General features: G+C 53.4%; 1 protein-coding gene across 1 annotated transcript; it reads left to right on the plus strand.

Moving 5' to 3' along the window:
• Positions 1–478: 478 nt before the first annotated feature.
• GNL2 (G protein nucleolar 2) lies at positions 479–24,486 on the plus strand. The gene is made up of 16 exons (XM_004705289.2): positions 479–659; positions 2,955–3,039; positions 4,360–4,454; positions 6,076–6,215; positions 9,823–10,007; positions 12,448–12,514; positions 13,626–13,784; positions 14,362–14,475; positions 17,507–17,635; positions 18,339–18,443; positions 19,173–19,331; positions 19,516–19,629; positions 22,354–22,826; positions 23,377–23,444; positions 23,731–23,816; positions 24,296–24,486. The coding sequence occupies exons 1-16, from the start codon at positions 596–598 to the stop codon at positions 24,449–24,451; spliced, it is 2,199 nt and encodes a 732-aa protein (XP_004705346.1). The 5' UTR covers positions 479–595; the 3' UTR covers positions 24,452–24,486.
• Positions 24,487–24,993: the final 507 nt, after the last annotated feature.

Raw genomic sequence — 24,993 nt, forward strand, 5'->3', positions numbered from 1 at the left:
ACGAGTCTCCCTCCCTCCCTTCCTTCCTTCCTTCCTTCCTTCCTTCCTTCCTCCCTCCCTCCTTCCTTCCTCCCTCTCTTCCCTTCTTTCTTTCTCAATTCATAGGGAGTTTCAAGAAAGGTGGCACCATCTGGTCCCATAGCTAGTTGCCTGCTGTACGGTCGTCACTTTCGGAAGGGCTTGTAGGACAAATTCCGAAGAGAATTAAGCTGACGCTTCTCCCATTGACCTGGGAAGACGCTTCTTTGTTAGGGGTGGCCCCAGCTAGGAGTTCAGGGTCCCCGCGTCCACCGTAACTAGGCGGTTGCTATGGAGGAGCCGCTTGGCGGTTGCTAAGGAGGAAAGGGGCGGGGGCTGTACGTCCGGAGAAGTCGCCGCGGCCGAGGCGGGGGCGGAGCCAGGAGGGCGGCGAGGTAGCCGGAAGTCGCGCCCGGAAAGCGGTGGTGCGAGCGGAAGTGACGTCGCCGGGCACACGCGGTCCCGCTTGGTTCTTGCGCGTCCCTTCGGCTGGGCCGGAGAAGTTCCGATCTCGTTGACCCAACGTAAGCCAGATTTCGAGCTCAGACCCGGCTCCGACCGAGGGTCCGCCGGCAAGATGGTGAAGCCCAAGTTCAAAGGACGGAGCACCATCAACCCCTCCACGGCCAGCACGAACCCCGGTACGAGCGGCGGCGGGGCAGCTTGAAGGAAGCGGGGAGGAGGGGAGCCGCGCCGTGGCTCGGAGGGACCTTGAGCAGGACCTTGGGAATGAGGAGGGGGAGGAGGGCGGTGTGTGGGGTGGCGTCTTCCCCCGGATGCTGACGTCTTGCCGGCCTGACAGGGCAAGGCCCAGACACCTGGGGTCAAGTTGGGCAAGCGGGCAGCCAGGCCTGGCAACCTGGGCGCCTTCGGGTCAGCCGGGCAAAGGCTGGCAAGCTCCGAGTTGGAGGGGAAAGAGCGCCGTTAAACTTGCCCTCTTGTGTGTCTGCGTTAGGTCAGGTGTTGCACACCGCGCCTCGCCACCCCACCCCCATTAGATTGTCGCCTTGGATTTGCCCCAGCTCGGGAATTTGCGACAGAAACTATGTCCACGAAAAAGTGGCGTGCGCCAACGCCGCGCGCATTTTAGCCTCCACAACACGGCTTCTGCCACCGTGGTTGTGAGGGTAAAAGAGGGTAGACTTGGCCCACGGAACCATCCCATCTAGTAAAGTGCATAGGAAACGGAAGATCGCTTCAATAAAGGTCTTGGGGGAAAGGTGTGGATCAGAAATTGGATGAGGGTCCACCTAGTGGATGGGAATCCCTTCCATTTGGATTGAGTCAATAAGAGGTTGGCTGGAAAAAGATTTTGAGGGTTTGGGGTTGTTGTTTTTTTTTGACGGGTTTTAATGCATATGAAAGGTTTTCTCTGGTTGTTAACACATCATTCCACTTTTATCGACTGGAATCTGAGCGTGTGGGGCCTCGGAAGGCCCCTGTTTTTGTTAGTTACCTTCCAGTCCATTCCTACTGGAAGTCCCCATGGATGCTGAGCAGAGCTGTTCCATAGCATTTTCTGATTTTTCGAAAGCAGGCTGTCAGGCCTTGCTTCCAATGCACCTCCGGATGGGTTCAGACTCCCAACCCTGTGCCTAGTATGTTGAGTGAATTGTGCCACTTGGGCCAGGACGCCCTTTGGAAAGCTCTGAGGGGTCATACAATTAAGAGATGGAGGAGCTTGAGGCCATATAGAGAAAGTGCCTTGTGGCCTAAGGTCTCTCTAGTTGTCTTGTCTCTTCCGCCTGCTTAACTCTACCACTTCTGGAGTAGGCAGAATTTGAAAGGCTCCTGTCCTAAAGGTAAGCTAATATTAACTTGTTGACTAACCCTCTTTAGAGTTGAGATGTAAGGCAAGAATTACTACCTATTTGACAGATTAGAGAAAAATCAAGTGTTTTTACACTTAGGTACCAAAATTGCAGCCTTCCTGGTGCTTTGTTTATACTGGACCCACAATTTTGGGTAAATGGAGACCCAGGTGTGTGACATACTGGTTCAGAGCGCAGGTGCTAGCTGACTGGCCTGGGTTCACATTCTAGCTCTGCCATAAAATAGTCAGTTGTAAGGCACATGAGCTGACTGTGCCCCAGTTTCTGGGTCTGAAGAATGAGCATAATCATCGAGCCCACTTTATAAGATGATTGTATGCTTTCAGGCAGCGGTTCTCAACCCGTGGGTTGTGACGCCTTTGGGGGTCAAACAGCCCTTTCACAGGGTCGCCTAAGACCATTGGAAAACACATATTTCCTATTGTCTTAGGAACCGTACATCCTGCATATCAGATATTTGCATGAGGATTCATAACATTAGCAAAATTACAGCTAGGAAGTAGCAACGAAAATAATTTTATGGTTGGGGGGTCACTACAACATGAGGACCTGTATTAAAGGGTCGTGGCATGTGGAAGGTTGGGAACCACTGCTTAAAGGAAACACTGCTGAGAATGTGGGCGGAGAATTCGTGCTCCAAAAAATCTGGGCTGTGATGGTTAGCAGGCCATCCTATTGAATACCAAAGACTGGGCCAGCCGTGTTTTACCATGTAGCATCAAATAACAGTAACCTTGTGAGAACGTAGGGAGCCCTGGTGGTGTAGTGGTAACACATTGGGCTGCTAGCTGGCAGGCCAGCAGTTCGAAACCACCAGCTGCTCCTCAGGAAAAAACAGGCCTTCTGCTACTGTGAAGAGATATAGTTTCAGAACTTCACAGGGACTGTTCTACGCAGTCCTATAGGATCGTGGTGAGTTGGCATCAATTCAATGGCAGTGACTTGGTTTTTGTTGGAGCTAATGCAGAGATCGTAGTCGAGGTTTTACGATCAGGTAGCCAGCCACTTGACTACCTTGGGTGAGCCAGTTAGTCCTTTGTAAGCAATGCTCTTGATGTAACTGCTGGTGCTCCCACAGTGTGCTTTCCATCTCCCCCCTCCTAGATCGAGTGCAGGGAGCAGGCGGACAAAACATGAGGGACCGCGCCACCATCCGGCGCCTGAACATGTACAGGCAGAAGGAACGCAGGTGAGCACCAGCCACTGCCAGGGGCCCCCTCGTCCCTCCCTTTGTGCCACCCTCCGAAGCTGAGTCCCATTCAGCCTTGGCTCTGCCCACCTTCTCCTTTCCCAAAGAGAAGTCATGCATTTTCAGATAGCGACGGTCAGTGTTTTCTATGGGCGTTGCTACTAGACACTGTCCCTTTTCAGTGGAGGCCTGGGTACCAGCTGTTGGGATGATGATTGTGCCGGGCAGGAGTGGGGTGGGGGAGACCCCACAAAGTTTCCTTTTCACAGCCTCAGCCCCCACCAGTAGCACAGTCTCAGCTCAGTATCCTCACAACAGAAATGGGGTTTTCTTTTTTTTAATTGTTTTATTGGGGTCGCGTATAATTCAGTACAACTCATCACAATCCATACGTCAGTTGAATCAGGCATGTTTGTACATATGTTGCCCTCATTCTTTTCTAGATGTTTACTTTCTATCGAGCCCTTGGTATCATCTCTTTTTTTTGCCCCCCTTATAGATTGTACATTGTTATTATTTTCATCTCTCACACAAACCGCTGTCACCCTTCCCCCATGTTTTCCGTTGTTCTTCCCCTGATAGAGGGGCGGTATGGTTATGTGTCAATCATTGAGATCAGTCCCCCCTTTCTTCCCCCCCCCCTTCCCCCTGGGGGTTTTCTTTTTAACAAGAAACACAGAACTGTCGTTTGAAGAGCGTGCCCTTTGAAGGCCACACTAGCGAACACGGCTTTCCGGCCCTTGGAAGCACATGGCCCCGCTGGGTTCTGCTGAGGCAGCCTCCACTGCGGAACTTGCTGAGTGTGGCACTTGATTTGCTGCTCTTAATTTGTTTGGTAATTGGATTCTTCATCCATTCTAAAAGATGTGTTTAAAACCCGAGCATCAATGAACTGAACCGGCCTTAGTCACCTACTTTGCTATACTATGCTTGTCTTAGCATGTGGAGTGGAGTGTAAGTTACCTTCGCCTTTAAATTGATTTAAACCAGCCTTCAAATAATTACCCCCCCAAAACTCAAGTATGTGCTTTTTTTTTTAAGCTAACAAACAGTAAACGGAATTTTCAACATCAGCATTATTTGTTACTCGTCTAGCAGAATCATGCTGTGCTCTGTTGCAAAAGGTTACGTGACTTTGAGGCAATCTGTTTCAGATGTAGCAGTCTTCTTTGTTTGTTTGTTTACTGAGTCTGTATTTCATGATGATTCACAACCAGAAGAAAAAGAAAAGGTCCTTTTGATGGAGAGCGATTCCCTCGACCAAACTTTGCTGTGGCCTTTCTTCTGCTCAATCTCCAACCTGTTATCTCCTCAATTTAGGAACAATCGGGGTAAAGTGATCAGGCCCCTGCAGTACCAATCCACGGTGGCTTCGGGCACCGTCGCGAGAGTGGAGCCCAATATCAAGTGGTTTGGTGAGTACCCCGGCCGCGATTTTGCTCTTCCAGAGGTGCCCCGTGGGAAAGGGTGATGTGCAAGTGTCCACATCCCCAACCCCTCATTTCTTTGATTTCCAGTTTGTTTGTTTTGGGGGCCGTTTGGGATGAGTGGGACTGACGAGGCTCCTATGAGAAAGGTAGCTGTGGAAAGGGGCCCCAAACCGCCCTCGATAGGGAGGGCTTCCTATAGAGCTCTTTTTTGAAGCGCGCTCAGCACCGCTGGTCCTAAGTAAACCCTCATGAGCAGCCGAGAGAGAGCATCCTTAGTGACCAGGTCTGTGCCTTTACCTGAAGCCCCTCTAAAACAGTTTTTCGTAATGCCCTTGTGTGCGAGCCAAGGTGGGCCCTTCCAGATAATGAGTCCTGTCTCTCCTGAGTCCCCGTGGACCCTGGCTAGCCCCTTTGGGAACTCACCTGACATTTCAGTACTGGCGTTTCTCCACTCCTTCCCCACTGCTGCATGTGGGGGCTCTTCAGGCCCTCAGTCCCTTGCTGGCCTGGGGCTCCCCATTGTGCTCAGGAGCCCTGGTGGTGCTTCGGGGTAAACATTGCACTGGCAACTGCAAGGGCAAAGGTTCAAAGCCACCAGCTGTACCGCTGGAGAAAGCTCATAAAGCTTGACACATTTCAGAAACCCCACTACACCGGGCAGCTATGAGCTGGCATCAACTCAGCAACAGCAGACCTGGGTGGCCCTTTGTTCTTGGAGACAGATAGGAAAGCCCTTTAAACATCTTTGACATCCTTCCGTGGCTGTGATGCCCGCTTGAACACTGTAACCCAGACACGCGCCCACGAAAGGCCCTCCAAGGGGCATTTGGCCTGTCGTGGACTTGGGTCCTGGCTCGACCTTCTGGGTGCCTGGGAACAAGTTAGTGATCATCTAGCCGTGCATCAGCCTGCCCCTTTCCCAAATGATCATGAAAACAGCCCTCAGCTCTCAGGGTTGCTGTAGTTTAAAAGAGTCGCTGTGTGCAAGGTGCTTAAACAGTGCTTCGCCAGATGCGTGCAGCGGACCAGGTGCCGCTGCCCTTGCCTCCCGGCAGGTGTGCTGCCGTCTCCTTGCATTCCTTCTTCAGGGATGCGTTCTCTCAGGGCCGTGTTACTGCTACCTTCTTTGTTTCCCGAGAGGCTCGGCTGCACAGAGGGGCCCCTTCAGTTCTTCTTTACCCTGAAAAGTGTCACCCCGTCTGCTTACCAAAGTTGCCGTGCTTCCAGGTCCCCAGCCAGGCCGGGCTCCAGATTCCTCCCCGAGATCTAGCCAGGAAGTAGGCCTTTAGCAAATCTCACTTCCATTTAGTGAAGGCTGGTTTTCAGTTGCATCCCGTCAGGGGAGGAGGCTCAGGAAACCAAAGAAGCCTTTGGCGTGTCTGGGTTGGTGGAGTAGTTCATGCCATACCAGTGTAGGTGAGGGAGCTGGGCACACCCCCCCCCCCACCACCACCACCTTACTGTTTCTGGTACAGTGGAAACTTATCACAAGGGTTTGTGGGGCTGGGGGCAATTTGACATCCATGTTCCGTGCATTGTGTTCACCCATTGCAAACACAGATGCAAAGTGGTTCTCTATTAAATGGCAGCGTTATTTGTCAAACAGGTAACACACGTGTGATTAAGCAGTCATCATTACAGAAGTTCCAAGAGGAAATGGATACCGTTCTGAAGGACCCGTACAAAGTCGTCATGAAGCAAAGCAAATTGCCCATGTCTCTTCTCCATGACCGGATCCGGCCTCATGTAAGCTGGAGGGTGGCCCTGTGGATGCCTTGGCTAGGTCAGACGCCACACAGACACCCCACCTACCTCCCACCCTCCGAGCAGACTTGGCTTTCATCCTGCCGGAGAGAGGGGTGGCCCGAGACCGCTGTCTGCTGGACCTGTGTTAGGACTCTCCCTTTCTGTGCCGCTCTGAGGCCGCCAGAGGTGCGCTCGGAGCTTCGTGGCTCCAGTCCAGGCTTTAAAGTTCGTTCTGCGTGTTGGTCCTTGTGCCGTGCCCCCCTTGGTTCCGTTCTCAGCCTTACCATTGCAGACCGTAAAGCAAAGTCGACCCACCTCATAGGTTTCAGTTCCACGTAGATTAAGCGTTTGTGACGCGTGCAAGGAGCTTACAGCTAAACCCACCTAGGCAAACCAAGCCTGCTACCAGTGAGTGCCTGGATTCCAACTGAGCCCCACCTTGTCGGTGTTCTGAGACGCATGGGAGAAGACAGCCCGGTCTTTTCTCCCTCAGAGCAGCAGGTGGGCGTGAAGCACCACTTAGTGGTGAGCAGCCCCGTGCCTAGCCCCAGCCCCACCAGGCTTCTCAGCACACCCCACAGTAAGAGCTGATGAAAGAGCACACAGAGAGAGAAGGCTTCAGCCCCTGGTGAGCTCTGTGGCGGTTTCCTGCCTTTTGCCAGAGCAGGTGACCCAGTCTTTTCTCGATGCTTCAGCTGGTAGTCGAGGGCAAACTGTTCTCGACACCCAGAGCCAGCTAGATACTGTTGTTGATGGACTCTGCTCATTGAAGCCGCACATGACAGTGGGACATGAGCCCATCGCGTCTGCCAGGTTGTGACCTTTGGGGCCAGATCACCAGGCCTTCGTTCCTTGGGGCATTTGGGTGGGCTCAGACCACCAGCCTTTTGATTAGCAGCCGAGCGAGCACCTTACCATTGCGCCACCAAGCCCGCTGTCGTGAGTGCATTCCAACTGAGCAGCCCTAGGGGACTCAGGGGTTCCCAGGCTGCCGTCTCTACAGGAGCAGACTGCCGCATCTTTCTCCCGTGGGGCTTTTTGGTTATTAGCTGAGCACTTTAACCGCTGTGCCTGAAGTAGGTCATCACTATTACTAGTGCAGTTTCCCCCTTTTGTTTTTATTTTTTTTAAATCATTTTGGGAGCTCGTACATTTCTTATCACAATCCATACATACATCCATTGTGTCAAGCACATATGTACATTTGTTGCCATCATCATTCTCAAGATATTTGCCTTCTACTTGAGCCCTTAATATCGGCTCCTCATTTTTCCCCCTCCCTCCCCATTCCCCCTTCCCTCATGAACCCTTCATAATTCATAAATTATTATTACTTTGTCATATATTACACTCTCCGACGTCTCCCTCCCCTGCCCTCTTCTCTGCTGTCCATCCCCCAGGGAGGAGGCTATACGTAGATTCTTGTAATTGGTTCCCCCCTTCCACCCCACATTCCCTCCACCCTTCCAGTATCGCCACTCTCACCACTGGTCCTGAAAGGGGTCATCTGTCCTGGATTCCCTGTGTTTCCAGTTGCTATCTGTACCAGTGCACATCCTCTGGTCTAGCCAGATTTGTAAGGTAGAATCCCCCTTTTATTTTGGGCAGGTGAATTTGTTGCATTAAGGGCCTTTGAGGAAATGGGGAGTTGGGCTCATGTGGACAGGATTCCCTTGGGTGCTGCGTGCACCCATAAGCTCTCACGAGGCCCTGGGAGATTTTTTCAGAAAGACTGGTTGTAGTTGCCTGAAGAACCGGGGCGGACTTGGGTGGAATGAGATTCATGCAGGCCCACCAAGTGGTGCAGCAGTGGCCTGCGTGACCTTGCTCGCGTTGAATAATAGTTCCCGGACATGTCACGAGGACAGCAGCCCTAGTCCCCGTATGAGGAGGGGGGAACACCGACAGGCAGACGTGGATTAAGCAGCTCAAAGCAGAGTTTACTGGCAGAGCAACTTAACAATAAAAGCGAGGCCTGGGCCATTGCCTCAGGTTTTGCCAAGCATGCTTTGTTTCATGAGGGGCTAGACGAATGGCCCTGCTAGGGGAACGGTCGCTTCCTTTCAGGCAAACACATGAGTCATTCATGAACCACAGACAAGTTGCATATTTCCCTTGTTCTTTTTGCTTTCCCTAAAACCCTCTTTTAGCCAATGATTGCATCTTGTTTATGGGGGGAAACAGAGGTTCTATTACGGGTTTATTGCTGGGTTGCCCCTTGGGGTTGCCCATCGCATCTCAAATCCAGTGTTTCCAGCTCCGGCAGTTCCAATGCGGAAGCACATTCAGAACACATGGTGTGTTGTCTGTTGGGGCCTGGAAATGCCTTACTGATATTCCTGTCCTGCGGTCCGGCTCGCCCCTAGGACCCTGTCTGCACAGTGGCGTGATCAGACGTGCTGCTGACTGTAGCGCATGCTCTCCGGCACACCGGTAGTCGGTGCCCTTCTGCAGCATACGCACAGCGCTCTGGTTGTCAGGCGTCCTTGTCCAGATGAGCCCGTAGAGTGAGGTGTGCAGACCACAGGCACTGTGTTCTAGGTACCTTGGGCAACTTTCAGGGGGAGTTTGGAACATGCTCGATTTTAGAAGCTAATTCCTTTGTCAAGTTGGCATCCTTTGTTTGGGGAAATCCTCTAGCTGGTAGGTAGGAAGTAAAACAAAACAGGTATTGGAGGCTCAGAGAGGACAATAAGAACTTGGGGGGCTGTGAATTGCAGAAGCGGATGGGGTGGGGAGCTCCCTCATCCTGTTTAGTAGCTGGTGTTGACCAAGGGGCTTCAGGAGAGGGGCCAAGAAGGACCTCTTGGAGGCCCACCTTCTGTAAGATGAGAGCACCTAGCGCGGACTGGGACTGTTACCCTGCTGCCAACATTCCTATGCCTGCGACTCCTTTACTGGCACTTCAAGTTCAAGTGAGGATCTGGTTCCTTTTATCACATCTAAACTTTGATTTTGGACCTTTGCTAGATGTTTTTCCTCCACAACCTCTCTCCATGTGCGTTTAATAAAACAACGTTACCTAAATTAGGGAGAATGTTATCTGAGACTAAAATGCATCTTACAAAACAAGCAATTCCTTTTAGCCATAAAAGAAGTGAACTTCCAAGAAAAAGTTGGCATTTACACTTGGTTTCAAAAAAAAACACAAATCTGAGTATGATGGTCCTTGACAAAATCTGTGAATTTGGCGAATTCTACGCACTTGTTTGAAAGCTCAAAAGGGTGATCAGAAGAGATAAGTTCATTTGCATCGTTGCGCGGCCTAATTGCATTTGACCGGAGTTTGTGATAAACGAAATAAAGCCGGGTTTTTGGCAAGTCGCATGCAACCATTCCTATTTGCTGTGTTGATTTGTATTAGTTGGGTATTGCTCTGAGGAAGCGGAGAGAACTCTAGAATGAGGGGAACAACTGTGGCAGGCGCCTTGTAAAGAAGCTGTTCTGATCTGAAACTGAGCGGCATCTGTGTTTTTCTAGGTTTGGGGATGGATTGTACTGGGGGGGTCGGGGGCGGGAAGAGATAGCATTGCCAGGTGGTGTCACTTCCCGGTTTACGACTCCCACTGCTTGCCTTACTTTACCTAGATGTCTCCTTCCTTTCCAGAATGCCAAAGTGCACATTCTTGATACTGAAAGTTTTGAAACGACATTTGGCCCCAAGTCTCAGAGGAAACGACCAAATTTATTTGCCAGTGATGTGCAGTCTCTTCTGGAAAACGCTGAGACGTCCACTGAGAGCTACGATCAGGGCAAGGACCGCGACTTGGTGACGGAGGACACTGGTGTGAGGTACGGTGGGGTCTCGCCGTTCGCCCTCCAGCCCCGATGTGCGGCATGTGCTTTGCACGGGTCTCTGCAAGTTAGCACTTTGCACTGGGAACGTCGGACCGCTCAGCCCAGACTGCAAATCATTTGGGCTGGTTTGCTTGCCACTTGCTCTTAAGGGGAGCCTTTCGCAGCTCTGTCTCTGCGTTCCCAATGTGAGAAAGAACGGTAATGTTTTCTTCACGAGGAAACATACAGGCAGCCCCTGGCTTGTGCGAATCAGACTCATCATGTATAGTCCCGACTTGGAAACCAGCCCCAGTGAAGCCTGTTCACAGTCCGACAGACATACACTATACACTGGTTCCTAAGAACAAGCAGGTGGGGCTACTTTGTGACACCAACTCAGGGCGTCCGTACCTGGAGCTCTTAGTACTAGTAAGGGTTCTTAAACGTTGAGGTTTCTGTGCCCTCTGACGGTAATCCGAGAGTTTTGTGTCTGCATAAAGGTGGTGGGTGGTTGGTGGTCTTTTTGTTTTGAACTGTTTGCGGGGGTGGTGGGGAGAGGAAGATAACTTTGAGCTTGCTCAGAGGGCCCCACACCCATCAGAAGCTGAGGACAGTCTCAGGGGTCTTTCCCTCTACCCCATCCATAGTATGCTCATTTTCCCCACCAATATAAGGCCTTCTAATTTCACACTTCTCTTAAATTGTTCAGAATCTGTTAGCAGGTCAGTAAATAATCACAACAGTCTCTTGTTTAATGTCAGTAATATTTCTTTGTAGCCATTTCCATTGTGGGTCACTTATGCTGTTTACAGATACATAATATCAGGGTGAAATGTCCTTACAGGAGAGAAGACAACGTGAAAGGATATACCTTTTTTGTTCTCTCTCTTCCTTCCAAATAGCAATGTTTATTTATTCTTCCTCAATGCAGTGTAAAGCTAGGATATGCTTTTGGACAAGTAGCCACAGGTTGTCCTCCAAACCATTCCCCGCGCCTTCAAGACTGTGAATCTTTACAAGAATAGACAGCCTCATCTTTTTCCTGCAGAGCAACTGGTGGGTTGGAACTGTCCACGGTGAGGTTAGCAGCTGATGTCTAACCCAGTGGTTTTCAGCCTTCCTAATGCCGCGACCCTTTAATACAGTTCCTCATGTTGTGGTGGCCCCTAATCCATAAAATTATTTTTGTTGCTACTTCATAACTAATTCTGCTACTGTTATACATCAGGTGACCCCTGTAAAAGGGTTGTTTGACCCCCAAAGGGGTCACGGCCCACAGGTTGAGAACCACTGGTGTAACCCATAGTGCCATGTAGACTTCTTATGTTTTCCTTCAAACCAAAAACCAGCCCTTCCGCTGCCATTAGTTCTTTTCGCATTGTAGTGGCCCTATAGAGGTTGTCCAGGGCTTCAGCAGGAGTTAAATCCACTTAGATTTTCCTCGTTGAGTTAAAGGGTCCCAGTGCTCCTCAGTGATCTCCGAAAGGAACCTAGGCTTTGCCGTCTCAGTGAAGAGGCGCAGGCATGATCCATCGACACGTGGCTGTGTGACCTCCTTACTGTTGTCTGCTCATCTCAAGCCCTGGCCTCAAAGAGCGTCTAGCCGTTGGACAGCTGTCCAAGCAAAAGCGCAGCAAGTTCCCTTATCCTTAAAACTTTTTGAATTGTTTGGACTTGCTCGTTGACTTTTCAACCTGCTGACTTGAATTTTTCGCTCCTCCAAAAGCTATAGTCTATAGTAAGGAGTGGGGGAAACAAAGCATTTTTGTTGCATTTATGCTTGATTAGATGCCTTTGAGGCCAGTAAATAAACGGATTCTAACCCTCATCAGAACAATTTCACCTAACTTCGTGTGGGAGCGGTGTAGTATCCCAAAAAACCTCACTGCCATCGGGTGGATGCTGACTCGCACAGACCCGGTAGGACAGAGTAGATCTGCCCCGGGGTTCTGAGCCTGCACCTCTGTGCGGGAGCTGACGGCAGCCTTCCTCTTGCTCCCGCTGACCACCTGGTGGTTCCAAGCCGCGTGCAGCCCCACGTGGCACACTGCACCACCAGCGCAGTGTAGATTATGGCTCCAGGAGTGAAAACCAGGGCCGGCCACCCCGCGTGTGAGAGTGGAAGTGCTCCAGGGGCTCTTCTTGGCTGTCATCTTGATGGAAACATCACCAGGCCTTTCTTGCGCAGCGTTGAACCATTGACCGTGAGGCTAGTGGTTGAGCGCAATCGTTTGCCACCACCCAGCAGCCAAGATTATGAATCAGGTCCTACCATTTCCACTCCACAGTTGTCTGCGACTCAGGGTCACGTTACAGGTCAGTCGGTTTGTGTCCATGTCATGGCTGACCATTTTGGGATTAGCCTTTCCTTCGCTGCATGGGTGACTTTTCCCTCAGGTATCCTCTGAATCTCCTGCGTGTTTCCGTTACTCATTTGGGGTGCTTTCTTACTTAGAAACGAAGCCCAAGAAGAGATCTATAAAAAGGGACAATCCAAAAGAATTTGGGGTGAGCTCTACAAGGTAAGATCCGCCTGTTCTCTCGCTGAGGGAGTGCTCCTTTGCCTCTCACGGTCCTGTGTCAGAAAGCAGGTCTTGCTTTGTTGAAGCTCTGTCCGCCCATCTCATCCCTGTGCCCCGCAAAAGAAACCAGGGTTACCGCAGCCGTATGCATTCTGTGGAGGTGCCAGGTGACTGCATTTTAAAAATACCTTGTGTCAGTAAAGCAGCCTGTTATAGACTCAAAGTTCCTTGTTGATATTTCTTTAGAGTACCTACTGAAATGACACTCCAGTTTAGATGCCGAAATCAAACCCAGCTCACTGTCCCCAAGTCCCTTCCAACTCTGCAGCCTAGAGAAAGCACAGCTGCCCCTGTGCTTTTCGGAGCCTTCGCATCTTGATGAGCGCAGAGAGCCGTAGCGTTCTCCCTTGGAGACCCTGGGCGGCTCACACTGCTGACTTTGCTATAAGAGCTCAATGCGCGGCCCACGACGCCACCAGAGTTCCTGTATATAGACGTGCATGTGCTGAACACCACACGAAGTTAGTGTCCGGCCCTCTGATTTCATCCATGAGAAAACATGTCTGGAAAGGTTGACCACCTTCCCTCAGGCCCCCTGACACATGCACACACCCAGCCTGTCTGTGGGAGAGCCTTTGTGTACCATGAGCTCTGATCTAGTGACCTTTAACTGGCTAAACTTAATGTCCACGTGCCAGTACTGTTCTTGGGGTCACAGACATTCAAGCAATATAATTAGACACAATAAAGGAAACTAGAATCATGAAGACGAACAAAATGTGTTTTCTGTAAAACAGTCTGTAACAATGGACACTCTGAGGAGTTTGGGAAGTCGATGATTCCCTGGAATAGTGCACAGCAGTCTGGAAGGTGAGGCGGATGTCACCTAAGCCAGCTTGTCTGCCTGAGGTGTGACACCTTTCCAAGACCCACCAGCCGAAACGTCAACTCTGCACACGGGCCTTGAGCTCGGCCGCCACAGACTCGTCCTCAGGAGGTTGTGGTGCAGCCACCTCGCGCGTCCTCATCTCCCCTGTTTCCCTGAAAGCTGCTCCCGTCTCATCGTGTCTGCGTCTGGCAGCCAGCCATTACTGACGCTCTGAATTTGCAGGTGATCGACTCGTCAGATGTTGTAGTTCAAGTTCTCGACGCCAGAGATCCAATGGGGACCCGCTCCCCTCACATCGAGACATACTTGAAAAAAGAAAAACCCTGGAAGCACCTCATCTTTGTTCTTAACAAATGTGACTTAGTTCCGACCTGGGCAACGGTAAGTCCAGCCCGGGCACCGAGGCCACTGACTCGAGGCCACGTGACTAGCACCGGCTCCGCATCCTCGGTGCCCACATCTGTTTCACGGTTTCTAGGATCTGGGGCATTCGCCAGAGTGCTTCCTCCTTGAGACAGCTTTGAGTCGCTGGCGTGTTCTCATTGAAAACAGAATTCCAGTGTGCTTCCTTGATGCCGGGACGGGAAAGGGGACAGCTTTGATCCACTGGCAGTTTGTAACAGAACAGCTGCTGTGTCCCCAAAGGATGGATGACAATGTGTCTCCTTCAGAGAGAGACAGCTGCCATAACCACTGACTGGCCTGTTTTATATTATGCAAAAATAATTGCATTTTGCTCACAACGAAGGCATTGTTGGAATATTGTTGTGCATTTATAGAACAAAAACGTTTATGAAACAAAAACTGCCGTACTTGGAAAAACAGTTCAAAGAATGCTAGCCAGTTAACATTTTCCCGAAACAACTGTATGTTTGCAGGGCAATCCAAGCTTCGGTTCCTCTCTGCCCTGTAAACAAACCTGCTGCTAATCAGCGGCCTCTCCTCTGTTTGCCTTTAGAGACGCTGGGTTGCCATCCTCTCTCGGGATTATCCGACACTGGCTTTCCACGCGAGTCTCACGAACCCCTTTGGCAAAGGAGCGTTTATCCAGCTTCTCCGGCAGTTTGGAAAGGTGCTGAACCTGCCCTCTTTGTCCGAGGCCCAGCAGACGGGGCTGCAGGAGACCCCCGCTCCTCGCTGTGTGCCCCAAGGTGACCAGGAACGATGCCCTCTAGAGACGGAGCAACCCGAGAGGATGCGGAAGTGCTTCGCAGCGCTAACATCTGCTCCAGCATCCGCTTCCCACCTGTCATGTTCCTGGCACCTGAGGGCCCCTGCCCTGCCCGAGGCTGCACACCCCCACCCTTCCCCTGCCTTTTCAAAGCCCCCTGTGCTCCCCTGCCCCAGAGCGCTGTCGGGCGTCAGTTCCTCAGGCAAGCCCGGTGCCTGTCATTCGGTATTTGGGGGTTATTTGAGTCATTCTCCATGGCTTCTAGCAAAAAAGACCCAGGTCCTTGACCCCGCTTCCCAGAAGCAGGCGCTGTCAACGCCCTCTCCCTTCTGTTGTTTCCTCCGCGTGTCTAACGGGTGCTTGTGGTTCTGGCTCTCTTAGCGCCCCATTTCTGGGGTGCATTAAGTTCCTGCTGTGGAAGATGAAGCGCTGACTTTCTTACAGGCCTCCCTCCCTCCACACCTACTTCCTGCTCCTCTGGGCTCCCACTTCCATTTATATCCCAATGTTTGGTTCAACCATTGTTACACTTGGTGTTTCGGTTGCTATGGCAGAGTAAAGGGCTAGTCACAGCTAGGCCACCCAGGGTGCCATCGTGAAAATTCTTGTCACCTAAGCCATGGTGCATATGCGTCTGGCTGCGGTCTGCAAGGCTGGCAGTTCAAAACCACCAGCTGCTCCTTGGGTGGAACATAAACAGTTACAGTCTCGGAAAACCCTACCTATAGGGTCGCCATGAGTCAGCACGGACTCCGTGGCAGTGGGTTTGGTTTGCCTGGAAACCTTTTATTTTCTCAACTACAGTTTGTTCTATTGTAGTTGTATCTGTCACTAATGTGTATCTCCACCCTGGTCCCTACACCCATTCTCTGGCTGAGTAGGAATTTCCAGAATATTCAGGTGAGCAGGCCATCTGTTTCAGGAGTGGCGCATGGCCCTGTCCTTCCAGTCTGGACCTGCTGCAGTGTCCTCTGTCGGGGACTCCCTGCCCCGGCACCCAGGAATGCCCACAGCTGACCCCTAGGATGGGACCTTGCTTGTTGGCTCCCTTCTGGAGCTCTTTATTCACCTGCTCCTTCCTTATCGTGGAAGACACTTCTCAGAAGCTGAAAATAACCTTTGTCTTGCCCTCCCACCAAGCACAGAAGTACCTTGGCCAGGTGTCACATTTCAGGCAGGAAATCCCTATTTCTCAGAATGCTGACAGCACCGCTGCCCTGGCGTGTGGCGCAGCCGCTGAGCAGGCCCCAGTCCGTGGACTCGGCTCCCTTGGCCAGATCTTTCATTTTTGTAAATTTCCATTCTGAATGTTCCCATGGTGCACTTCGTGTTGTTAAGTGAGCGGGGCACAGCTGCCCCCGCCCGCACCCTCCTCAGGAGTCAGGCGTGCTCCTTCTCTAGGTCAGTGTGTCCTGTTCGGTTCTGCCCGCCGGCCATGCCCGTCACGGCCCTCCGGCTGCTCCATCCCAACAGGTCGTTTTCCTGTCCCTTTGAACTGCCACTTTCTGGGAGCTCTTGTTTGACTCTGTTGGGTTTCCACACCACCACCACCACCACCCTCAACTCTCTCTCTCTCTCTCTCATCCTGTTGTGAGTGGATGCTGCTTGCTCTCTGGCTGTTGGAGAATATTTCCGAGAGGGATGTTCCGAAATTCTCCCTGTCCTGTCATTGGCTTTGCTGCCTCCAGCTCTCTCCTGTGTGTTGTGCTGTTTTTCTCGTACAGCCTCACTCTGCTGTGGGGCTGCTCTTGGCTTGCTGTAAGCATGGGGCGGGCTTGCTGCCCAATGGACTTCACCGCAGGGTGGCTCCATCAGTGTCTGTCAGTCATCCTGGTATTGGGGCCCAGTGGTCCTCCCCAGCAAGGAATCTCCCAGCCAGCAGCACTGGGAGCACCCGAGCCCAGTCCCAGGGGCCTGGGCCCTTGGGAGTAAGAGGCTGGGAACTGCTGCCTTCGGCTGCTGTTCCTCTCGATCTTGGGCCCTTTGGAGCCGTGTTAGGTTTCCAAAAACACTCCCCGGTCGTCCTTAGGAAGGCGTGCTGCATGAACAGGAGGAGGCCCCAGGACCCAGTTCTGCTTTTCTCCCCAGGGGAGAGGCTGTGTGCCTGGGCGGGAGGGGAGGCAGGGGTGTTGGCGCTGTTTACAGGGACTTCCAGCCCAGCCTCCTGCGCTCAGCCCTACCCTCACAGGTTTCTGGGACCCCCAAGTCCTGAGGCTTTTGGCAATTTGTCGGCATGATCTTTCTGAGTCTTTCTGTCTCAGCCATTTATCTCTCGTGCTTCGAAGTAGGTGAAGTCAGATAAAAGCTTCTGGCATTTTGTCCACCACACTCATCCACTGTGTCCTGTCCAGCTCCTCCTTTGACGCATGGCTTCGTGTGTGTCGGTCCTCACTGCTGTCACTCGGTCAGCCGTCTCTCATCAGAAGGGCCCGGCATGGATTTACAGGCATTCTTGGTAACTCCTGGAGACGCTCCCCCAGTCTCTAGCTGGTGAGGCTGCTCTCTCCACCCCTTGTTTACTCTTGTGAGTAAACACGTTAAATGTATTGTGCAAAAACAAGGGGAAGTCATAATAGTTGGTAAATCTCTGAAGATTCTCTTCCCGGTGACATTTTACCAGTGGACGGTGGTGTTCTGAATTGATGACTAATGAGCTCTTTGTTTCTCGACCCACATACTTTCAACCTTAAGACACTCATCTCTAATTTCACATGATGCTCAAGGAAATGACTCACCTCTGCTTTATTAATAATGCTGTGGGTCCAGCTCCCTCAGACTCCATAGGTGGCGTGTGTCTCAGCTCCAAATCAAGTTGTGGCCTCCGTCTTACCTCTCCACTGTTAGCAACGGGTAAGGCAGCCCGTATTGTCCCCGGGGTCACTCACAACTGCATGGGAACTGTGCATTGTTTTGTTGTTGTTTTCCCCACCAGTTACACACTGACAAGAAACAGATCAGCGTCGGGTTCATCGGCTATCCAAATGTTGGCAAGAGCTCTGTGATAAATACATTGCGTTCCAAGAAGGTTTGCAACGTGGCCCCCATTGCAGGTGAAACCAAGGTACGTCTGGCTTGAGAGGGGGGTCTGGCCACAGAGGACAGTGGGTTAGGGCCTGGGAGGGTCAGCCTTGCTGCTCTTGATCAGAGGCCGCCGCTGGAGGTTGGTTTGCCACCTCCTGGTTTGGAGTGTCCCAGAATTGTTTCTGCCCGCCTTGGTGGGCGCAAGGGGAACAGTGCCAGAGTGTGCTTTCATCAGTGCTCTCCCTGCGGAAGCCTGTCTTCAGTGGTTGTGGCTCCGATCTTTTACTTGAGTCTCAAACAAAACTAACACCAGGGCAATGTGTTGCCTGGGTCAGTTGGAAAACTCTGCCTTCCGGTGGATTCTGACCATGGGAGCCTTGCCCCAGGACCACAGTATCTGCTTGAAGGACGGGTGGCCAGGCCAGATTGCGTGTTAGTTTCTAAGAATCGTTTTAAAGCTCAGAAAGGTTTGTAGGATATTCTTGCTCAATGCAAGTTGGAAATCCAGCCTCGGCGTTATTATCACCCCTCGCCGCTGGGAACTCTCGTTGGTGCTTGACGGTAGTGTCTCAGGCTGGCACAGAGAGAAGAGTGGGTTAGTAGCTCAGTCAGCAGGTTGCTTTTCTGTGCCCTCCCTCCACCCCCACCCCCTTTCTGGATCTGTGTGAGAACAAGGTGGCTGGGAGCAGGGCCATGAACTTGGGTGCTTCCGTAGGGAATGAAAGGAAGTCTCTTGTCTCCAGGTCTGGCAGTACATTACGTTGATGCGTCGGATCTTCCTGATCGATTGTCCAGGTGTGGTGTACCCCTCTGAGGACTCGGAGACAGACATTGTGCTGAAGGGAGTGGTGAGTATCAGGGTCCTGGCAGGCCCTCTCTCTGCCGCTAGGTGAAGCCTGGATCCCTTTGCTTTTTTCTCATTCAAAAGGCGGGGCGGGGGGTGGGGAGGGTGGCAGCCTGTCCGCCCTGCACAGGGCGGCCTTGCTCCCCCACTGAGGGCTGTGCGAGGGGCTGGTGGAGCCACGGGCAGGTCTGGTCAGTGTCACCCCACAAAAGAGTTTTTCGTTTACAGACAGGATCCAAAGGGAAGCAAGGCCTGTTTATGTTTAGTGATAATTCATCTCCATGGGTTTATGGGCTGAGTCATTCTGGAACCCGGTCATTTCCTCACTTCGCTGCTGAATGCGACCAAGGCTTTTTTAGATGGTTCCACTTAACTTTAAACCAGTGCTTCTGGCTATGCGAACTGTGCACCTCCCTCCCCACTCTCACACGATCCCATTCTCTCGGGCCCTGGCATCAGTCGGCGCTTTCCCGTTTCTGCCAGGGGCCCCGGGAGCGTTTCAAGTGTGCGTTGCTGGCGGAAGCCACACAGTTAGTTCGTGGTGAGTTGGGATTAGAGCTGTGTCCCGGGCCCCACTGCTGTGGCTGGCCACCTTGGAGATGGCTCCCGCCAGGCTCCGCCTGCCCATGGTGGTGAAATCTGTTTTCCAGTGGGGTTCCTGAGGACAGTGGGGACATCGCTGCTGCCATTACCAAGGAGTAAGGTAAGCAGGGCATTTCCTATCGCCATCCAGGTTCAAGTTGAAAAAATTAAGTCTCCCGAAGACCACATTGGTGCCGTACTTGAACGCGCAAAGCCAGAGTACATCAGCAAGACGTACAAGATTGATTCTTGGGAGCATGCCGAGGACTTCCTGGAGAAGCTGGCCTTCCGGACCGGGAAGCTGTTAAAGGTGAGCCTCTCTTGGGCAGCAGGTGTTCGGCAGGGACCCCTCTTCGTGCCTTCCGAGTGCAGTGTGGAAATGTCCCGCAGGGGGTGGTGAACGGCTCCTGCCTCTGAAATGCCTTCCAGCTGGGAGCTGGCCGGTAATGTTGTTTTTCTCTGAATTTAATTGGGGGCTCTGTGTGGCACTTCAGGGCGGCGAGCCGGACTTGCAGACCGTGGGGAAGATGGTCCTCAATGACTGGCAGAGGGGCCGGATCCCCTTCTTTGTCAAGCCGCCCAATGCAGAACCCTCGGCCGCCCCACAGGTGAGAAGATGGTTCTCAGATACTGAGTCCCCTCTTGGGAAGCCTGGGGTCCTCTGCCTGCCTCCCTTGATGGAGCCTCCTCTCCGTGCCTGATAGCGGGAAGGAAGCTGTCTGCCTCTCACTCCCGCGACCTCTGCAGGGATAGGAAACCCACATTAGTACCAGTCTTGGGGGAATTACCCCGAGGGATCCGTAAGGACTCCTGCTACCTGAATCTTGTCCCAGGCACAAAGAAAGAAGACTTCTCAGAGCCTTGTGTAACTGGCATAGATTAGGGTCGCAGCGTGCCGGGCACGGGCAGAGGAGCAGATCGCATCGCCGTGCCTCCAGAAGCTTGCCATCATGGCAGCAGGTGCTCAGGGAAGGAGTCTTCGAGTTGGGCCTCCTGGGCACAGGTGGGACGCTGCTCTCGTCCAGTTCTCTGAGCCGGCCAGCAGGCCCCCTCTTCGTCCCGTGGTTAGGAACACTGGTGTGCAGTGGTTATGCGTTGCCATGCTACCTGCAAGGTCAGCAGTGTGAGACCACCAGCCGCTCCTGGGGAGGGAGACGGGCCTTTCTCCCCCGTAAAGAGTTACCGTCTCAGCAACTCCCAGTGGCGGTTCTCGGGTCTCCATGAGTCCACGTGCCAGTGGGTTGATTTTGTTAATGTGCCAGGTGTCACTTCTGGCTCACAGGGAACCTGGGTACAACAGAAGGAGACCACCCACCCCATCCTGCGACATCCTCTCGGGTTCTGTGTGAGCCCGTTGCTGTAGCCCCTGGTCGGTCCATCTCGCCAAGGGCTTTCCTCCTCCTCCCTGTCCCTTTGCTTTCCCAAGCACGCTGCCCTTCTCCAGAGCCCGGTCTCTCTTGACAACAGGTCCAAAGTATGTGAGCGGTCTCACCATCCTTGCCTCTGAGGGGCGCTGTGAGGAACGAAGGCCTTGACAACTTCTCCGTTGACCACGAGCACCTGCTTGGTCGTAATCCATGCTCGGGGCTGTGCTCCTTCATCTCCAGCAGCAGGCGCTACAGGTCCTCCTCATTTTGAGTGGGCAAGCTTGCGTATCGTAGGCTGAGAGTGAGCCTTTGCTCCGTCCCGGTTCGGGCTCTTCTTCATATAATCCAGCTTTGCTGGTGAGTGGTCAGAGGCTACAACGCAGACGCACACCACCCTTGATTTTAAGCTGCGAAGTGTTCCCTCGTGTGCACCACTGCCTTTCGATCCGTGTCCCTAAACAGGGCACACCTGTTCCTCCTTAGTCCGGAAGCCCCGCTGAAATGGGTGTCCCTTGAAGGACGAGTGACCTGGCTTCGTCATCACAGCAACACAGCCACCGCAGGACCAACAACTGACAGGCTCCTTCTTCAGCAGCTCGGCCTGTCTGTTTCCAGGCCGTCTTCAGAGAGGGCCTGGAGAGGTGCTGGGGCTCACGTCTGCACGGTTGTCTTTGGCGTTCCTGTGGCCGGTTACCTTCTTCCTTGACCCCCATTCCCAGAGCTCTGCTGTCAGCAGATCAGTAGTCGTACGGGACACTTGCTCCAGTGTTCCAGAACCAGCCTTCCATGCCCCATTCCGTGGCACACAGTCAGTAAGCATCTGTCGAGCATCTGCCAAGTGCCAGGTCCTCTGTCTGGTCCCGAAGGCACCCCTCTGGCCTTGTCTTTCAGCCTCAGGGCAGCACACAAGCCACCACAGTGCAACCAACTGACAGGTGGTGGGCCCACCACTGACACGCCTGAAGAAGGCCAGGCGGCCTGAGGGCTGTGACGAGACAGGGCAGTGCTTTTGTGTGCAGGCAGGTCGGGGAACTGACCTTGGAGCAGAGGCCTAATGACGAGCATTCCAGGCGGAGGACCAGCACGCCCTGCGCGGGTCTCAGAACGGAGGGAGCAGGGCTGGAGTCTGGAGGGCCACGGGGAGCGTGGTGCCACGGGGAGCCTTGGAGGGTGTGTGTGGGTGAGGCGTCTGCCATCCTCTTCAAGGGTCTTTCTGGAAGTGTCCGTCACTGCTCTCTGATGACCTGTGCGGCAGTAGTGGGGTTGTCTTTAACCCTTAACAACTATGGTGTGTGTGTGTCCCTGTGTCCTTCAGTTAGAAGCCTCTGAGAACCTGAGCCCTAAAAATTACCTCACCAGAAAAAAGTTGAGCTGTCCATCCACCTTCTCCATCCAGCTCCCTGGGTGGGTTCTTGACGTAGGTCACGCTTTCTGTGACCACTGGTCACCCAGGGGAATCTCGAGTCCTGTGAGAGTCTCCGCCGCACAGATGACACTGGTGCATGTGCAGTGCCCATGGGAAGCCTGGCACGGGCTGGCCCTGGCACCGTTCCCAACAGCGGCCCCCTCTTCAGAGTGCCCACCTCCGAGTGCTCCGTCTCCCTCTTCCCTCAGCAAGCCGCCTGGCCTTTGGCATTGTGCCCTTCCCGTCCGCCAGCCCTGGGACGAGGAAACGACACTCGTGCCCCTGTTCCCTACAACACGCGGTGAAGGTGCAGCGGGTCTACCTGGCTACAGTCACTGCAATTGGTTTTAATGGCCAAATGCTCCTGGGAGGGTCTCCCTCTTTGGGACAGTGGATACGTTCGTTCTGTAGTCTCTGAACACGGGACTAGGTCATGAACTTTGACCAACTTCCTGGTAGGGAGCTTCCCTTGGCCCTAGGAAGAGGGCTTGGATTGAAACGCAATGCTGGTTTTCATTTTCTCATTTTGCGTGTCTCTCCCCTCTTCCCTCCTTCCACAGGCTGCCTCCTCCTCCCCTTCCTCATGTCTGGAAGCTGCCACAGAAACGGCTCCACACAGCCTGGAAGAGGAGCCGCCGGCCCCCGTCGGGGAGGTGTCGGCCTGTGTCCTGGAGAAGGACAGAGGGGAGGGCGAGGACGGCCCTCGGGACGGCAGCTGGGCGATGCAGCAGATCCTGGCGCGCGTCCGGCAGAACTTCGGCAGGATCAACGTGGCGCCTGAGTTTTCCGGGGACGACCTGGTTCCCGTGGAGGTGTCGGACAGCGAGGAGGAGCCTGAGAGCTGCTCGGCGGGGGAGGAGGAGGGGGCGGAGCAGGAGTCGCCAGGGGACGAGGAGGAAGAGACTTGCCAGGAGTCCCAGGAAGAGCCAATGGAACACGACAGCAGAGCCGTTCTCCAAGCCTTGGACGAAAAGATCGCCAGATACCAGAGGTTCCTCAGCAAAGCCCAAGCTAAGAGGTTTTCAGCCATCAGGTAGCGCTTCCCTTTCTTTTTGTTTGATGTTCGCGAGTTGCCTGTGTTCCTTTCCCTCCAGCGAGCAGAGGGTGTGGGTGTGGGTGTGCCGATTCCATGTCGCGGCAGGACAGGAGCACTGCCCCTCTCGACCACAGAGCAGTTGAGAATCCCACCCCCGGCCCTCCCTTTCACTGAGCAGCCGCGTGCTTACGCACTCCAGCCCGAGAGCTCGTGGGGCCGGCCGTCTTTGCCGGCAGCCTTCCTGCAGGAGAATGAATCGTGTGTCTTTGGAAAGCACGCTGCAGGCTGCAGTACGCGGGCCTGCAGAAAGCGCAGGGGAGATGGAGCAGGAAGCGAGCGAATTGTCCCACAAACTCCTTGGAGCCACTTTTGGTTGTTTTTTTTTTAATGCTCCAGGAGCTATAGACACTGGGGGGTGGGGGTGGGGGGATCTTTCAGGGGTGGGGAGAGATGCATGAGCAGGGGCATCTGGTGCTGTTGCTTGTGCCCACATCACGTGAGCCGGGCACTTGTTAGGCGCGTTCTTTACTCTGCTTTTCCTTTGTAGAATACCCAAGGGGCTGAGCGAAAAGGTCTTTGCCAAATCTGAAGAGCCAGAAGATGCAGAAGATAAAGGTACCGTGAATGATCGAAAGCACCTGCATCTTGAGAGCTTCGAAAACCTGCGCGCCCCTGTATGACCCCAGCACTCCCCCGTCCACACGGACTGTTCCCCTACAGGCTGCTTCCCCCATCGCCCGGGCACCCGCGGGTTTCAGTGGCCCCTTGTCTGTCTGCATGTTCCTGGAGTGGATGTCCGTTCAAGGTGGCATCCTCTCCTCGGGGGTCTCCTTGTGAGCCTCACATTCCCAGGACGGGTCCGAACCACGCGTTTCCCTTTCTTTCCTGGGTGTGTTTCTAGCACCGTCCAAGAAGGGGAAGAAGAGAAAGGCGCCAGGAGAAGAGGCGCATGGAAGTAAAACTCGCAGGACGCTCACGTCCAAGGAGGTGCGTGTTTGGGCTCTCTGTCTGGCTTAGTGGGGAACGCAGAGCTTTTGGGGTGAGCGTTCCAGAACTGAACCGCACGAGGCCCTGGCCTGACGGGGTTGAGAGCACTTCTGAGGGAGGGCCTGCTCATGCTCTGCATGCACCCGGCTGCCCTCTGCAAGAGCCTGGTCTGGGAGGGCCCTGCAGTGACCCAAGCCAACAGATTGCCACCCCGTGCGTAACGGCTGGGTGGATGGAGGGGCCCTCGGCAGTGTTACGTTCATGGCCATGTTCAGCCGAACCCCAGAAGACCACCTGTCAGGACGTTGTAGACAGCAGGTGTGCTTCGGTGAGGGGTGACCTGGGAGTTGAGTGAAGGGAAGCATCAGTCAGGGAGGCGAGCACCCCCTGGTTGCCGTGCTCCCCACAGCCCCGGAAGCCGAGTGAGAAACGGGGCCCTCGAAGCCTGGTGTCTGACGGGCCCTGCCTTCTCGTTGCAGCGGAGGCGAGCAGCCCGGCAGCAGCACTCCAGAAAAGTCGGCGTCCGCTACTATGAGACACACAATGTGAAAAACAGGAACCGGAACAAGAAGCAGACCAGTGCCTCAGAGGGACAGAAACAGAAGCACAGAAAGCCCAAGCACAATAAGCAGTAACGGGCCAGAGGTGTTTATTAAATTATACAAAACCACGCAGTTAGACAACGCTGTCCGTTTGCCTCTCACACACGGCTGCCACTTGTGAGACTGTAATGCACTTGTGCTGAGGCTTGACAGTGGAAGCCGTTCACCAGAGCAAGTGAGTGAAGATCAGGCTGCCCGGGACGCGTGAATTGGCCTCCCCAGTCCTCTGACAGAAAATGGGTGTGTGTGCGTGCAGTCTGGGCAGTGCGAAGTGTGGGGCGGTTTAATGCTGAGAGTTAGTGATTGGGGTGGAAACATACAAAACAGTGCAAAGAAAATCTCAGGGCATAGGGTTTGTGGCCAGGGCTACAGAAGCTTCAGGCGCTCGCTGAGTCTGCTAACAGATCCCTCTAGGATCTGAGGGCTTGACTGCTGAGGGTCGTGGAACTCGATTTCCGTGAGCCACGTTCTCTGCCGTTGAGATGACGGCAGAGACGGAGTCTTAGAATTCCAACACTGCAGCAAGGGCGAGACCCGGCCTTCCGTTTGGATTTGGTTGTAACTGCATGCTCAGC

The sequence above is a fragment of the Echinops telfairi genome, unplaced genomic scaffold (assembly GCF_000313985.2).
Source record: "Echinops telfairi isolate 266 unplaced genomic scaffold, ASM31398v2 ScPeMD7_7457;HRSCAF=8495, whole genome shotgun sequence".
NCBI lineage: Eukaryota > Metazoa > Chordata > Mammalia > Afrosoricida > Tenrecidae > Echinops > Echinops telfairi.

Bases quoted from the DNA above. Each gene is read 5' to 3' on its own strand.
- GNL2 (XM_004705289.2), top strand. From the start codon at position 596: ATGGTGAAGCCCAAGTTCAAAGGACGGAGCACCATCAACCCCTCCACG. The intron at 10,008-12,447 runs GTACGGTGGGGT...TTTCTTACTTAG, and splicing joins ACGGAGGACACTGGTGTGAG to AAACGAAGCCCAAGAAGAGA. The intron at 18,444-19,172 runs GTGAGTATCAGG...ATCGCCATCCAG, and splicing joins ACATTGTGCTGAAGGGAGTG to GTTCAAGTTGAAAAAATTAA.